Source organism: Rhagoletis zephyria, unplaced genomic scaffold, assembly GCF_001687245.7.
Source record: "Rhagoletis zephyria isolate East Lansing unplaced genomic scaffold, Rhagoletis_zephyria_1.1 Rzeph_scaffold_00132, whole genome shotgun sequence".
NCBI lineage: Eukaryota > Metazoa > Arthropoda > Insecta > Diptera > Tephritidae > Rhagoletis > Rhagoletis zephyria.
Window position 1 is genome coordinate 397830 of NW_016157216.1, and position 17199 is coordinate 415028.

General features: G+C 34.9%; 1 protein-coding gene across 4 annotated transcripts in view; it reads left to right on the top strand.

The window, feature by feature from the left end:
* Window positions 1–17199, top strand: part of LOC108381117 (uncharacterized) — a 312228-nt gene that overhangs the window by 257750 nt on the left and 37279 nt on the right. For all 4 annotated transcript variants that reach the window (XM_017637535.1, XM_017637543.1, XM_017637527.1 and 1 more), the window contains exon 5: window positions 12201–12575. In XM_017637535.1, the coding sequence (XP_017493024.1) occupies window positions 12201–12575 (375 nt within the window). The remainder of the gene's footprint in view (window positions 1–12200; window positions 12576–17199) is intronic.

The window sequence follows — 17199 nt, forward strand, 5'->3', positions numbered from 1 at the left end:
CCAAAATCGCTTAGGCGGTTACAGCGCCAAATAAGAAGAAGAAGATACTAGTCCTTATATAGTTGCATATACCTGTAAATTGCTTCAAAAAATGTTCTCTAGAAGTGTGTAAAAACCTCGATTTAGTACTTTTAATCATGATAAAAAAATAGGAAGCTAGAACCGCGGAGAGGAATTTTTCAAATTCTTGACGTTGGCAAGCAATTGAATTTTAAAAGTTTACACACAAACTCACACACACATTCTCATTTTCAATCTCAAACAACAACTTTGAACAATTTCTTTNTGATTTTAAAATGTTGGCAAACTTCAAAAAAAAAAAAAATCATGGCCGACGAGTTGAGTACCTTACTATGCTTTCATCATGCTTTCAATTATGCTCCTTCTTGTAGTCAGAATATTTCGAGCGTGGTATCAAAGCAACTTATTTTCAACAAAGGTTCTGATAGTTGCTCTTACTTAAATGAAGCCTTCTAAATTCAATGGCCCTTCTAAATTTTGCCCTATTGGCTCGACTTTTCGAGATAGCAGTACTTGAAACTTTGCTTAAATTTTAATTATTTTATAAAAAAAACTACCTCAGTTTTGAAGATATTTTACTAAAATTTTGCACACGCTTGTATTTTAATATCTCTTTCACAATTCTCATAAAATCCTCGAAATTGGTTCACTCTAAAATCTAGCTCCCATACAATTGATTGTCCAGAGACGTTGTTTTGCGTTATAACTTCTCCAATGAAGCAAGTAAAAATTTAGTATAGGTTCACTTTAACATATAGCACGCATACAATTTATTATTCAGATATGAAGTTAGAGTTATAGCGCAAAAACACATATCTGAGTAATCAGTTGTATTGGAGCTATACGTTAAAGTGCACCCATTGTAATATCAAAAAAACCATTATGTGCAAATTGTTAGTGAAATAACTTCAAAACTGAGGGAGTTATTTATAAAATAGTTAAAATTTAATAAAAATTTCAAATACCGTTATCTCGGAAACCGGAGCCAATCTGGTAAAACGGGGGATGCCATTGAATTAAAAACGTCCCAATTAAGTGACTTCAACTTTCAAAATCTTTGCTCAAAATTTACAACTCGAACAACGTAATTTGAACCCAGCTTATTCTTCTGTTTTCTATTTCATGTTTATTCCTCGTCTAACTTTTGAAGCACTAGATGAAAATGAATTACACTTATATTAATCGATTTATTAAGAGAGTACGAATAAAATGATATACCAAATATAGGTGTGCTTACAAATTTAAAAATATTTTTTTTTTTTTTGGGAGTGTACCTATTTTTTAGATTTGCCCATATACATGCATATGTATGGGGACTAAACCCGGAATATTCATTTGAAAATGCTAATGTCCTACTCATTTATGAAATGAAAGACAAAATAATGATTTTTATAAATATTATATTCTCATTTATACATATGTAACATGGTTACTCATCATGCCCGTGCTGGTATATGGCGCAGAAGCATGGACAATGACAACATCCGATGAGGCGGCTCTTGGAGTGTTTGAGAGAAAGATTTTGCGGAAGATTTACGGGCCTTTACGCGTTGGCGAGTACCGCAGACGATGGAACGATGAGCTGTATGAGCTTTACAACGATATGGACATAGTGCAGCGAATTAAAACACAGCGGCTCCGCTGGCTTGGTCATGTCGTTCGAATGGACACCGACGCTCCAGCTCCGAAAGTATTCAACTCGGAACCCGCTGGTGGTAGCAGAGGAAGAGGGAGGCCACAACTGTGATGGAAAGATCAGGTGTAGAAGGACTTGGCTTCATTGGCGTTTTCAATTGGCGTCAGTTGGCACAGAGGAGAAATCGCTTAGGCGGTTACAGCGCCAAAAAATAAGAAGAAGAGNGAAGGACTTGGCTTCATTGGCGTTTTCAATTGGCGTCAGTTGGCACAGAGGAGAAATCGCTTAGGCGGTTACAGCGCTAAAAAATAAGAAGAAGAGAACATAGTTACTTAGCTGAATTACTTAGTAATTACTTGTATGTAAGAATACAAAGACAAATTATTTATCAGAAGCATTGCCCCTTACACATAAAAATAAAAGTAATAAAAGCTCTCAAAAAAGCAAAATCGCTACAGCGAAAAAGGGTTTGAAAACCCGCATAAATTCAAATCCGCATAAAAATAGACCTAAGTGTATAAGTTGAAATTTTATAAGAAATTATTGAACATTAAAAAATTATACCTACATAGATATGTATGCACACATGAGTTGCGCAAGCTCAGAGCAAACTAACGAGCGAGCGAGGGGCTAAAATGAGGCACATTCGAACCCTGCTTTTAGTGCACATTGGAATTCTCGCTCTGAGGCTCCGTGACATAAGTAGCTGAGCAGGACTTGGCATATAACCCTTAGGTGTGTAACGATAGCTTAGGAGTGCAATATATGGATCAGCTTTTGAGTCTTTACATTTGGTCAGCATCTTTTTTATAGTTTGAATTGAGCATTCGGCTAGACCATTGGATCTAGGTACATAGGGACTGGAAGTCTGGTGCTCAATACTCTAATCTCTGCAAAATTGTTTAAATTCTTTTGAGCTACACGGCGGCCCATTGTCGGAGTTTAAAAATTGTGGTATTCCATGTCTCGCAAAATTAGACTTAAATTTTATTTTAACTTCCTTTGCCGAAAACCCACTATTCAACAACTCAATTTCTATGAATAATCAACTACGGGAAGATAGTTACATCAAAAATATCAGAACCGAGCTTTAGCCATGGAATCTCAATAATGTCATGCGTTTTGAGTTCTTGTTTGGCATTTGCATTTCGAAACTTCATGCATATTTTGCAATTTGGAAACTAAGTTAAATATGTCATTGTATATATTTGGCCAATATATTGTTTGCCTAGCTAAACTTTGAGTTCGCTGAATACTCATGTGACTTTCGTGCACGCTTTCGTGCATTTCTTTTCTAAGCGTTTGTGGAATAATTATCTGATTATTTTTAAAAACTAGACCGTCAATAACACATATATCATCTTTTATTTTAAAATATGGCATCGCTTTTTTTTCTACTTTAGCATTATTTTCTGGCTAACCGTTTTTTACACACTCGGAAATTTGTTTAAATATTTCATCTTCTTGACAGCATCGTCTGATTTTATCCACCTCAGTTGGCGGAAGCGCAATATCTGAAACCACCATATTGCAGTGTAGCTTCAAATCATCATCAAACTCGTTTAACGCACTTTCGGCCAAGGGTGCTCTTGACAAAGTATCCGCAACGAATAAGAACTTTGCACTTAGATCATAGCCCTGAAGCCCGCAACATTAACCTCTGTAATCTTGGCGGTATTTTGTACACTGGCTTATTGAATAGTAACACCAGGGGCTTATGATCCGTTTCGATCAAAATTTTGAGCCCATAAATGTACTGGTGAAATCTGAGGCACCCAAATAATATAGCGAACAACTCCTTTTCAATTTGTACATAGTTTATTTGTGTGTCTGTCAGATATGCTGGTGTGTATGCTTTGGGATTTTGTTCATGGGATATTGCTGCACCTACTGCAAACTTAGATGCATCAACCGATAACGTTACCTGTCTATTTGGATCGAAATAAACCAAAACGGGAGTTTGTGTTATTTCTTACTTTAATTTCTAGAACTCTTCTTCATGAATTGAGTCCCAATGCCAATGGACTTCTCTTAATTTGTTTCTTTTTACCTTCCTTCATTAGCTCGGGATGTAACTATGTAATATTGATGCGCCTAAAAGATGCAGCAATTTCTATTCTCAAGCTACAGACCTGATGACAGTACGAATGGCAATTATAATAGGTAGGTTTTAGTTTTTTAAACTATAATTTTATTAATGTTAGATTTCGCTTTGCTGCGCAGTTGCTGCGTGTATTAAAAAGTCGTCAATGTATATAATTAACCCAGGTATGCCTTCAAATAGCCTGACCATTTCAGCGTGAAAAATCTCAGGCGCCGCATTTATACCAAAAGGTAGTTTCAGGAACCTAAAGCGTCCTAGAGGTGTGTTAAGAGTGCATAATTTAGACGATTCGTCATCAGCAGGGATCATCCAAAAACCGGAACTAGCATCTAGAGAGCTATTTAGATCTATTCTAAGGAAGGAAAAGGAAGGTCTAAGGAAAGCTTTGTTCAGATTACGATGGTCTCAACATAATCTCAATTTACCAATTGGTTCACTTACTGGCGCAATTACGTTCAAATCAGTCATACGTTTCAACTCAGTTTTGAGTTCCTCATACAGTTAACCAGTAAGTAATGGTATTTTTCGCGAGGGATCTATTACAGGCGAACAATTTTCTTTAAGCTTGAAAGTACATTTTGTTTGTAATTGCCCTAAATCTTCAAACACCTCCATATACTCTTTCAAAAATTCACACTGTATTTCATTAATATTGCTAATTAAATTCATATCGATAGCAGTATTTAAACCAATAACATTTTTGCAATTAGTATTTAAAATATGACATTTGACATTTTTAAATGATATGTTTTCAAGAACAAAATTTGTATTCAATACTCCCAAAAGGGGCAATTCTTCTCCACTAAACTTAGCATTACATTTTGTAAGACACCTGTTTAATTGTAACAAACAATACATATGTATTAGTGTTGTTTATGTTGATTTCAATAATCCATTATTTCTTTAATTTTGCCTTCTCCACTGCTTCGATGTGTTTTTCTTCATTATTTTGCCCTTCTAACTTGCCCACAGATTGCTGTCGCTGTACTCGAAGTTTGTTTTTCCCACGTTGAACTTATTGTTCTGTTGCCTTCCTTCTTTGACTATGCCAATAAATAAATCACTTTCGTCGTTACTCGTACAATCAAATTTGTTAGCTGACTTTTTTTGTTGCTGTTGTGTAGATGGGATACGATTTGATTGTTTCTGGGTTTTGTAAAAACAAATAGCTGCGAAGTGATTTGTCTTGTTGCACTTGTTACAGGCTGCGATTTGTGAATTTGCCTGCACATAACTACGTGACTTTCGAATAGCTCCCACACGTTCAATGTCCGTTTGACTTTCGTTGACTCTTTGCAGCTCGGCTGCATTACTTTTGGCCACTTCAATGTTTTTCGCTATTTCGATTGCTTTGTCTAATGTTATGTCGCCTTCACTCAATAACCGCTCTTTTATGGGACTTAAATGAGATGACTCACACAAATATATCTTTTGTCAAACTGTCTGGAAGACCACTAAATTCCCATGAAATACTTAAGTTTTTTAGACATGTTATATATTCGTTCATTGTTTCTTCACTCTTTTGTTTACGCGTAAAGAATTTGTGTCGATAGCAATATTTACTTTTGGTAGAAAATAGTTATTAAACTTGTTGAGCAAATTATCATAAGACACCGTGTCGACGTCGCAATCAAAGGAATACAAAATGTCCAAACACTCAGCACCTAAATGATGCCACATCAGAGCCACCTTTCTTTGATCAGTTTGATCTTCTAAACCAGATGCTCGTAAAAATATTGCGAACTGAACTTTCCAGTTTTCCCAAGCCAGGGCTAGATTAGTGGCTTTTACGTTTAATGGCGCTATTGTTGCCGACATTGGTAATATTTGTGATAATTGCATATTAATTGCACTACTGGCCACTTTTTTTCGTCCGGAATTTTTTTTTCTGTTTGGTTGTATTGACTTTCCCTTCAGTTTTCACCCCACACCAGACACCATGTTGTGTATTGTGGTGTCTATTACTGAATTCATAAGTAGAGTTATCTCAAGTATAAAGCTAGTATATAATAAAGATGGAACAATAGTGTGTGGTGGGTATGAACAGTATACAGTGTGGTAAGTATATATGGTATCTATAAAGGGAAATTAGATAGTAATATGTATTTACACAACACTTATGTAATAAACATTTCTGCATTTATCTATGAAAAAAAAATGCGTGCATGCGATATAGTTTGGTCGGAATAAATTTTTATTTGTCAGAGTGCGCGCCCGACTCTCGCGGCTGGATCGCGTTGACTTCTTGCGCAAGAAAGAAATGCACGTTTCAATCGTTCCACTTCTATTTCTCATGCTCGAGTTTCGCATGCCCGCGAGAGTTGGGCGCGCACGCTGGCAAATAAATATTCATTCCGACCAAACTACATCGAAATGCACGTTTTTTTAAATATATAAATGCAGAAATGTTTATTACATAAGTTGTTGTTAAAAATGTTCGCCCACGAGGCGCAGAAATTGTTTAAATGTTCAATTGTTCATAAAAAAATTATTGAAAAGCAAAAAAAATATATTTTTGTAACGCAAATAATTTTATTGCATAGTTTAATGTTTTTTAAGTCTGCACTCAAAAGATTGTTTCATTCGGACACTTACTTTCAAAGAAAAATAAAAATTTCCAAACACTGCAGGAAGCCTTACCCATATATATAAATGATGTGAAAAATGTATAGTAATTCATCAGTTGAGAACGGTTGGGCCGATTTGGCTAAATTTTTGTTTTTGTTCGTAATTGCTAGGGGAAGGTTTTCACGAAAGAAAATTTTGAGAAAACCTTCCGGGAAAGTCGGGGAATTGGATAGATCGAAAATTGATTTTTTTGTATGGAATTTTTTCTGCAATTCGTTCGGAATGGCTTTCGAATGGAATTTCTAAGTGGAAAACTCGGAAAAATCCGCAAGAAGGCGAAAAAATTTGAATTTTTTTCGACGAAATTTTGCATTTTGTCGCATGATTTGATGATTTTGGACGATGTGGAAAGTTCGTTGTGAAGCTTGGAAAATTTCGGATACTTGTGAAATTCATTGTGAGCAGGGTTGCCAACTTTTCAATTTCATAAAGCACCAAAACTTGGAAAGAAAAGCGTTTTACCACACTAAAAGCACTACATTTTTTTTTTTTAAAGATACTTTTTTTCATTACAGTTTGTATTTAACAAAAGTAAAAAAATTAACAATATTCAAAACTGTTTCGCTCATAACGATTGAATAGCATCTAGACATGCTATTATGATTCATGCTGATGAAATAATACCAAAGTACTGCACATTAAAACTAGTATATCACGAGAAAAAAATATCGAATCGCAACAAACAAAACTAAAATTTAAAGGGGAAGAGTAATACTAAATGATGCCCTAATTAGAAATGAGTAAAAAAAATTGTTTTTCATAATATAACCTCAAATATCGCGAAACCCGTGTTTTTGACACTTTGAGGTTAGGATATCTTTTGACGTGCTGGAGAAATTCTGCATCCAGATTTGGATTCAGCACCAAAAAATCTACAAGAACCGATAAATATTTCAAATTATTTCATGTTTTATCTATATATAGAGATAAATCGATACCATCAAGGTATTACTCAAATCAGTACTTGTACTTGTATCAAACAAGGTATCGATATATACTCAGTATCGGAAAGGTATCGAGTACTTGCAAATAGATTTTGCATATTTTTTAAAGTAATTGTATCGTTTTTTTTCACAAAAAATATGTATTTTTACAAGATTATTTATCTTTTAATAATTTTTCAGACAAAAATTTAAGATAACAATTATTTTTCTATAGTATTTGATTTCAAAAAACAATTGAATACATTTTTACAAGATTATTTATCTTTTAATAATTTTTCAGACAAAAATTTAAGATAACAATTATTTTTCTATAGTATTTGATTTCAAAAAACAATTGAATACATTTTTACAAGATTAATAGATAAAGTTTTTTCATATAAAATGAGTTTAACAAAATAACTCAATTTTTGTTATATTTCCCAAAAACATCACCTTTTCCAAGTGTTTTCCTGAAAGGCAGTTTCGAGATTTTAATATAGTTGTATCTGTTTTTGAGAAAAGCCTCTCGCAAGGGACAGATGACCCGACAACCGTTATGTATAGACGCAGCGTTGCCGTTGAGAATTTTCAGAAAGTCGAAAAAGGGGGTTCATTGACGAAAAAAAGGGTCACCATATTATTTTTGCTTTTCTTTACTAGTAAAAGAATGAATTTGTTGAATTGAAAAAGAAAATAGTGGGGCAAGCTTTTCACAAAACAAGGTTGCAAACATACACATAAATCGAGAAGAGTTACATTTCCCTTAAAAGTTTTAAGTGATGCATTTTTTTCATATTTACAGGAGAAAATATTTTTGATAGCATGGTTCTGTTCACATTTCCTAAAAAAGTCTCTGAAAAGGGGCAAAGGTCGCACATAGTTTTTGAAAAAGGTAAAAAAATCAAAACTTTCAAAAAGTCGGGTCAAAGGGTATTGGCGCTCCTTAAGTCGCACAACGGCCACACTGTATAGACGGGCTTGCTTAAATATATAGCCGCGGAAATGTATTGCGCATATCTTCCAATTCCTCTAATGGGTTGCTTTTCAAAGAATATGCTGAGGCATAATAAGTTTTGCGCTTCCGATACAAGTACTTTTTTTCGATACCTACTTGGATCGCAGTAAAAAGTATCGAGTACAAAAACACTTGGTAAATTGAGAAAAGTATCGAGTATGTACTTGGATTTGCTTGTATCTATTTATCCCTATCTATATACATTTGAGAAATCTGAGTTCAGAAGAAAACACTAAAAAAGGCACTAAACACTAAACCATTTCTTTTGGCGTTTTAATTTTCAAGAAGCACTAAATCTAGTACTTTAGGCACCAAGTTGGCAACTATGATTGTGAGCATGAATCAATTGGGAACAATTTTCTCCTATGTTTCATATCCGATTCGAATGGTTGCTGCTTTTTTGGAAAGGTGTTTAGAAGGAGGAGTGCACAAAGTTTTAATTTTTCCGCTAGGTTCCTTTAGTCTAGATTAGCATATATTATCAATTTTTTCCGTTAAGTGGGCCAGGGATCGATCTATTCGAAAAAGTTTTATTTATGGTCCGATTTGCTTGAAATTCGGCAAGTAGTTAGCTTATTGTCTGGGTTAACATAGGATCTATTCCAAAAAATCTATCTTAGGGTCCGATTTGCTTGAAATTCCATACCCGTATTATAGATATGCTCAGAATAGAATTCAGTAATTACTTTACAGTTCGAAAGGTGTTTGAAGGCACCGTAAACATGTGGGTATTGGCTATTTAACAATACTCATTACACAGGCCAAAAAAATTTGATGCAGCAAATGTAAATGCAATTTTTGACGTAAGCATAAAATTTCCATCAGTTCCAGATTTTAAGTAAAACGAGGTCAAAATTTCAAAAAATCGCGTTTTTTGCAATGTCTAAGAACCTCTTGCAGGGAAACAAATGGTGTTAGAACCTTCCACTTAGGCTTAAATTAAGGCTTGGACTTCTGACTTCAATCCCTGCAAATACCATCCCTGTACCTTGACCCTAAGGTCACCTATAGTCATTTGTTGAACAGCTAAAACAGATTTTTACACAATTTTTTTCAATTGCATAATTTTCCAGTAATTTTTTATTGTTGGGCGATAAAAAGTAAATGAGAATGACCATCAGGGCAAGGTGCAGAATTAGTATTTTCAGGGATAGTAGTCTGAAGTTCTAGCTTTAATTTGAGCCTAAGTGGAAGGTTCTATCTCTTTTTGTTTCATTGTAGGAGCTTCTCAAATATTGCAAAAACACGATTTTTTGACACTTTTCCCACGTTTTTCTCAAAATCTGGAGCTGATCGAAACTTTGTATTTACGACTTCGTAATCACCGCAAAAAAGTCTATCGAAAACAGCTTTAACATTTGCCGCTTCAAAATCGGTGTTGTCCTGTTTTACCGACACCGATTATGTAAAGCGAAGCTCCTTCTTTTTATAAGAGGTGATCTGGCGAACGGCTGTACCGAAATTTGGACATCTACCGCAGAATTTCGATATAATAAGGGAGAGTGGTATCACCCATAAATGTCTAATTTTTCATAGCGTATATCTCTGGAAATATTTGTAGTAGTGTCCTGGAAATTGGTATAGAAATTTTAGGGCTACTGGAAAAGGGGGCGCTTTCCGAACATATTGAAACTTTTATCTAATCTGTAAATATATGTATACACCCAGAATACAGTGTTTTTTTTCTTTTTCATAATAAATTTTTTTGTTAATTGTTTTTATAGAAATATGGTTCATTTTGAATCAAATGGGACACAATTTTGGGTATGCAGTTTTGTAGTGATTTTTGAGAGTTTTTTTCGCTGATGATCTTGCGCATTTTCTCCGTATAACGAATGCGTAATATTTTTTTTTGAATAGGCAAAAATGCCGAAGAGTGTCAGTATGTAAAAGACTTATTCTAGTGGGTGGACTCCTCCTAAACGACCGAAAAGATTTTAATGAAATTTTTTATGTGTTTGAATAGGTCCCTGTATAGTTCAAGCTCACAACTTAAAACGCCAGGTGGCGCTGGAGTCGAGTTATTACTCAAAATCGTACTTGTGTTCCGATTTGACTCATATTCGAGATATATATGTATTGGTAACGATAGGGGCAATACTATTGCAAAAAAAGATGCGCAAGGTGGTGCTGGAGCCGAGTTATTGCTAAACATCGTCAATTCGGGAGCAGCAGTCAAATTACCCCCGTTAAATCAACCATCTGTACCATTGCGGTCCTTGCCTTACGTTGAGTAAACAGAATGTGGACCAATGATACTCACCAGTTTGGAAATTGCCGCCAACTATACTATACAGATTCAAGGACGATTCACCATCGAGCAGCGAGGACTTCTTTCCGGTATAACGCTTTCGTCAGGTTATTTAAGACGGCAATGGAGGACAAGCCTTCTGTGGACCACAAAACCAAGCGTGAACGTGAATTGCTGGCGAAACGTTGGACCAAATGTTTAAATAAAAAAATTAATTTTGGGCGGGACGAAGTTTGCCGCGTCTGCTAGTATAAATATATTTTTTAGAATGTCGTTTATTTAATATTTGTTTTGAATAAGGTTATACTGTATGCGTCGCGTAAAAGGTATTTAAATTATCTTTAAATTAGCATCAATACGTTTGTGGTCGGTAAAATGGTTTCCGAGTTATTATAAATATAAAAAATGTAAAAGTTAACCTTTTTATTGGCTTTAGTTTTTATTTGCGCCAAACAATCTTCGTATGGTTGAAATCAGCATGAAAAGTTCTATTTAGCTACGTTTTTTATTTTTTTATGGCTAAATAGTTGGTATTCTACACCACGGCTACTTCGGACTATTTCTGTCTAAATGCTGGATTAAGGGGAACAGGCTATATGTAAATAAGAAAAAGTAAACAAACAAATGTCAAATTAAACTCTAAGTTTATTAAACACCCAACGAGAACACTTGACAGTTGTTTATAAACATAAAACGTTAAAAAAGTCGTCTTCACTTAATAAATGTTTTTCTAAGTAACATTTAGCCCAGCAAAGTCTTAATTATCCCGGAATCTGAGTGAGCACCTTAAATAATTTTGATGGCCCTAAACAGCCCCTTAATATTACCTAATTCCTCAGCAATATTTATCTGTGTTCGACCAAAGTTTATAAAGTTGGTCGGCTACAGCGACGTCAAGCGATTTTTTCAATGTTTACTGGGCAATATTTTTAGCGATTTTTCAATGTTTAACGGGCAATATTTGCAAAGCACATAAAAATAAACCCAGATAAGCTGTAAAAAGTCTTCGCTGAATGGATTTTTTGCTAAGTTACAGTTAATTCAGCAAAGTCTTAATTATCTCCGAAAGTGAATGAGCGCCTATAATTATTTTGGTGACTCTAAGAAGCCCAAAAATAGCACGTAATTCCTCAATTATATATTCGACCAAAGTTTAAGAGGTGGGCCAGCTAGCGTGACGTCAAGCGGTTTTTCAATGTTTACTGGGCAATATTTTTGAAGCACATAAAATGCACAAAAAATAAGCCCAGTATTAAAGAGACTTCATTGAATAAATGTTTTGCTAAGTTACGGTTAACTTAGCAAAGTCATAATTATTTACCAAATGGTTGGAGTAGAAAAAACGGAAAGTGGCCGAAAATAGCACATAATGAGCACAATAATATGAACAAATTTGTTCCTCATTTTTTCATTTCAGCGCCGCTAGCTTGATTGAGCTATCCGAAAGACATATTTGGGAAGTTTGTTTATCTGGTAGACTGAACTTATTCTAATTATCAAGCTTATTATTTGTATAATAATATCTCCAAAAACTTACATTTTAAGTTACACCTCTACATTATTAAACGTGCGATATCTAGATTAAGACCCTATTTCGTATTTTCATTAAATTTCTTTTAAAGATTCCGTAGAACAAGCTCGTGGACCTTCTCCACTTCAGGAAATATTTGAAAATACGAAAGGACCATTACCTAATCCAGGACATTTGCTGGCAATGAAGCATCCGTTTAACAGAGGCGTAAGATCCCCACTTTATATTCCCTTGTTTCCCTTAAACGGCCAGCGTAGGTGGTCTGAAGCCGCTGCTGGAGAGGTAATAGATGAAAACTCAACAGATGTCGAAAGTCAAATGAGACGATGGTCAATGCCTTGGGAAGCAGTTAAATCCGATCAGAACACAGTGACTTGGTATCAGACGCGGATAATGCCGATAAATAATATGAAAGTACTGAACCACAAAACACCGTGCTCTGACAGAAGTGTATCCAATACACCTGGTAAGCCTTTAAATTATTTTAGATATACATATGTACATATTATCAGCCCAATTACATAAGTATGTGCACTTGATAAATTCACCATCTGGTAATGTCCTTTTTTAGTCTCGAAATCCCGGGATCAAGCCCTCGGGATCCCGAGTTATAATTTAATTTACGATCAAATTAAAACGAAATTCAGACACTGCAATCGCATAAAAGAATTATAAAATTGCAACCCTACAAGTAATCAAACCATATATTACAATTTTAACCCTACTATTATTCTATGTTTTAATATATATAACAATATATCTATATGTATGTATATGTATGTATGTATGTTATGCCATACTAATATTAATACACAAATGTGTATATGAATAAGATCTATAAGTGTAAAGATGATCTGTTATTTTTTACTTTTTGTAAAAATGACAGCGACTGCAAAGTGAAGGAATTTTGGTCCCTTATTTTTTTGTTTATTCGGTTTGTAACTAGATTTTTAAACTGATATAAAATAAAGACATTTATTTTTTTTTTCTAGTATTCGCACTAAAGCAAGACAAAAAAACTAGTTTAGAAGCATATTTAAACCAGTGTTTTAAAAACTTAAGTCGAAATAGTAAAAGCCATAAAATAAAAATTTCGCACTGCTTTAACTTATTGGCCCGTAGTCATAGTCCATGATAAAAGCCAACTTTAGTTAGTAAATTACTAAAAAGAAAAAGCCGACTTTATTTTTAGTCTTGTCATAGTCAGTTTAGTAAATGGTGCTAACTAATAATGACATTGTGCAGAAGTGGCAACGCTGTGAAAATAGTTGGGGGAAAAATATCGAAAAGGAACGAATGAATATATTTTATAGAGGGATTTTTTTTTTTAAGTTGAGAATTTTAAAACAAAAGGCGATTTTGTTGTTAGAAATCATTAAAAATAGGTTTTAAAAGACATTTTATGTTTTTATACTAAGTAAAAGATGATAATTGATGTGAAATGTTGTACATGAAATGTTATGTTACTGTTTATTGATTAATACAGCACCCGTTTTCAGGATACACACATAAATCAGCTGATCTGTGTTTATTATTTATTTTCAATTGAGATGGAGGAGGAACCAAGAGTAAGTAATTTTGTACTGTTTTTCTAGCGGTTGTTTTTCCTACAGGCAAGGAAACGCGAACAAAACTGGGCTGCATCCGAGAAAGACTGTTTGCGGGATTTGGGCAACGGGCACATCGATGTGATCGAAAACAAATAAAATGACCTCCGGATGATTAAACGGAAGAAAGATGCCTGGGAAGCCATAAGAATGGATGTGGTAGCCACAGGCTTTGATCGCGATGTGCCGAAGCTAAAGCAGCAGTGGATGCGCATGAAAGTAAACGCGAGGATAGCAGTCGCGCAAGTAAGGAGGGCGACTGTTGTGGCAAGAAATGTTGTCGATATACCAACGTTGGACGAAGGCGACATGCAATTCCATTCGATGATAGCGTGTAATTTTGAAGAGGACACGATACTAGTCGGCAGCAACACTCCAACGGTGCCGACTAGCTCTTGCAACACAGACATTCTAGAATTTGAATTGCAAGAAGAAAGTAAAGTGCCTTGCATTAGCGCTCTCCAACTCGTATCTGCTCCCAAAGGACTCCTTAAGGAATTGCGACTCCTTCCAAGGAAAAATGCCTCCAAAACTGTCGTCATCAAGCAGAGACAGGATCAGATTGCAAAAGAATCTGGTCATGATGACGAGCTTAATGTACTGAGGGTGCAGCAGCTCAAGGTAGAAATTTCACATCAGGCTCGAACACACAAAGAGAGGAGGAGTTGATGGACCTGAAATACCAACTAATTCGCCTCCAAATAAGAAACGAGGAGGCCAATATAAGCTATTGATAATAAGTGTAATGAATTAGTTAAGTTATCTGAACCAATTTTTGTGATGCGGTACCTGAAGTTTTAAAAGGCTGAAGTTTTTAGATAGCTGTAGGTTTTATGAAATAAGGAAAGACTGAATTGAATATTTTTATGTATACACTACTCGCAAGTTTGATATGAAGCACAAACTGAGCATGTTCATTTTGAAATAAATCTGTACGCATCAAGATTTTTTGGGTTTCAATTTAAATTAGTATCAGTCATAGTAGTCAGAAATATTTATTAATAAATGCAGTTCTTTATGCTCTCCCTGATGTGGTTTCTCTTTGAAGTGGTTTCTAGGGTGTCTCCGCTTTCTTCAATTGATACTCGGGTAGTAGTGGTATCCGCATCCAAAACTAAGAAAATATTTTTAATGTAGTTAATTTTGCAGGTTTTAATTCAAAGTATAGGACTCACATAAAAAGTTTCGTTCTTTGGTAATCTTATGAAGCACAGCAACAGCGATAACTAAATTTTTTGCTGAGGGTTGACTCAACCTCTCGAAAATTGAACGAAACTTACATTTGATCTGCCCATTCAGGCATTCTATTTTGGAACATGTAGCAATGTGGCTCCTATTATATATAAAAAGAATCAATAGAAAACTCAGTATTTCAGGAAGCCTTTATAAATTCTACCTTTCTTCGTTTTCTGTGGACGAATTTCTAACTGGAGTCAAAAGTATTGATGAATTAGGGTATCCTGCATCTCCGACTAGTACACCGTTATGTTCAGATTTGTTTTCCAACAAACGAGTTTTTTGATGGCAGTTGTCCCAAATTCGAGCGTCATGTCTGGAGCCACGTGGCCTTGCAACGATGTCAAGAATCTTGCAATCTGCACCACAAACAATCTACGAAATGTGTGTACGTTTTTGTCGCATTTACTTATAACATAATGGCGTCTTTTTGGTTAGTTACCTAAACATTTAGAGAATAGTACCTCTTCCTATTCAGAAAATGGCCTGCCAAAGTTTGGACTATTTTTTTAAGGACATTTAATTCGCACGTGGGTGCAGTCGATGGCTCCGATTACGATAGGAAACCGAGCTAATTGGTAAAATTTGTTTTTACCTCGCTCAGTTCATTTCTACTTGGGAATCGAACGAAGTGCGGCAGCAACATTGCAATCCTTTTACTTATTTTTTTTGTTTATCCTTCCAACAGTATTCTGGGATAAACCATGCATATCAGCTATAATATAGTAATATATATATATATATTTTATTTCTAAATTTTAGTTACACTCTATTAAACATACCAACGTCACATTGATGCACATTTCTTCTTAGGAATCTAAGAGTACAAAGTTCTTGAGTGCAAACTGGTGCCGGGAGGCCTCTTTTATTTCTCGGATTTTCAATATCTAAAGCTCGAATAATGAATTCCACAGTGACTTTGTCGAACCGATACCGAGAACAAAAATCACTGTCGTCTAATTCAAACGGATTTACTCTGTTTCTATAAATTTTTGGACGCCTAATTTTTGTAGCATCATCAATGATGCTGAAATCCCTTTCAAGTTTTTTCCGAAAAACACAACTTTTGAGCGATGCTAAATTGTTTAGTTACAGCTTTTCGTTGCTCTAACTTTAAATCCGACTCTAAGCGAAAAAGCCGCTCTAACTCGACTATGCTAAGATAAAGTATACTTTACATTAAATTATGATCTAACTTATTTAGAGCCGACTTTAACCCGGATTTGCCCGGAATTGTTTTTCTTTCTGATTTTCTTAGCACTTTTAAACAAACTTTCACACTGATTCCAACACACTTTATGAAGAATCGACCACTTATTTACATACACGCGGTTATTATGTGACGAAAAAATGAAATTTCAAAACAACCAGTCCATTTAGTTATTTTTTAATATTTTTTTTTTTCAAATAGTGCAACGTTTACTGTTGGTGTTACCATATAGTTTCACTGGGCAACTTCTGAGACAAGAAAAAAGTCGCAGTCGAAGTAGAAGCAGAAACTTACTTTGTTTATATCTATGCAAGAACCGCATTAACAAAAAGCTGATTTGACTCAAGACATATTTCTTTCAAGTATTTATACCTCGGTCTTTATTGCGCACTCGATGAAGCCGTATTCAAAAGCAAACCAAATCTGCTGTTTTTATACGACATTTCTTTAATAACTAACTTGCGCAGTTGACCGAAATGGAAGCAAACAGTAATTCGAATTTATTATAACAACTACCAGACCGGGCGAACTTCGTCCCGCCCAAAATTTTTATATATTTTATTGAAACTTTTTGGTCCAACATTTTCACCAACAATTCACGTTTACGATTTTCATTGGCACATTTGTCTGCTAAGATTAAGGTTTGGTGGTCATTTGCCGCTTTAAATAACCTAAGGAAAGTGTTATATCCGTTCTTGAAATTCTCCAGTTGTGCGGCATTTCATAGCACGGTTATTCGCAAAGCGAAATAAATTTTTTCCTCTTCACTCCCTGGCGGCAACAATGACTCGGTTCTATAGTGAATGTCCTAGAAACTTTACAGTATAGTAGGTGGCAATTTCAAAATGGGTTCGAATCATTGTTCTACAGAAATGCAATATACATATACTTATTTCAGACGAAATACCTTAAAAGTTTGAACGCATAATAATATTGGAAAATCACATCCATCGATATACTCAATAGTGCAACAGGTCGATTTAATCTGACCTTCACGGCCCCTTTTCTCACTTGGCTATTTTTAGTAATAGCTCGAC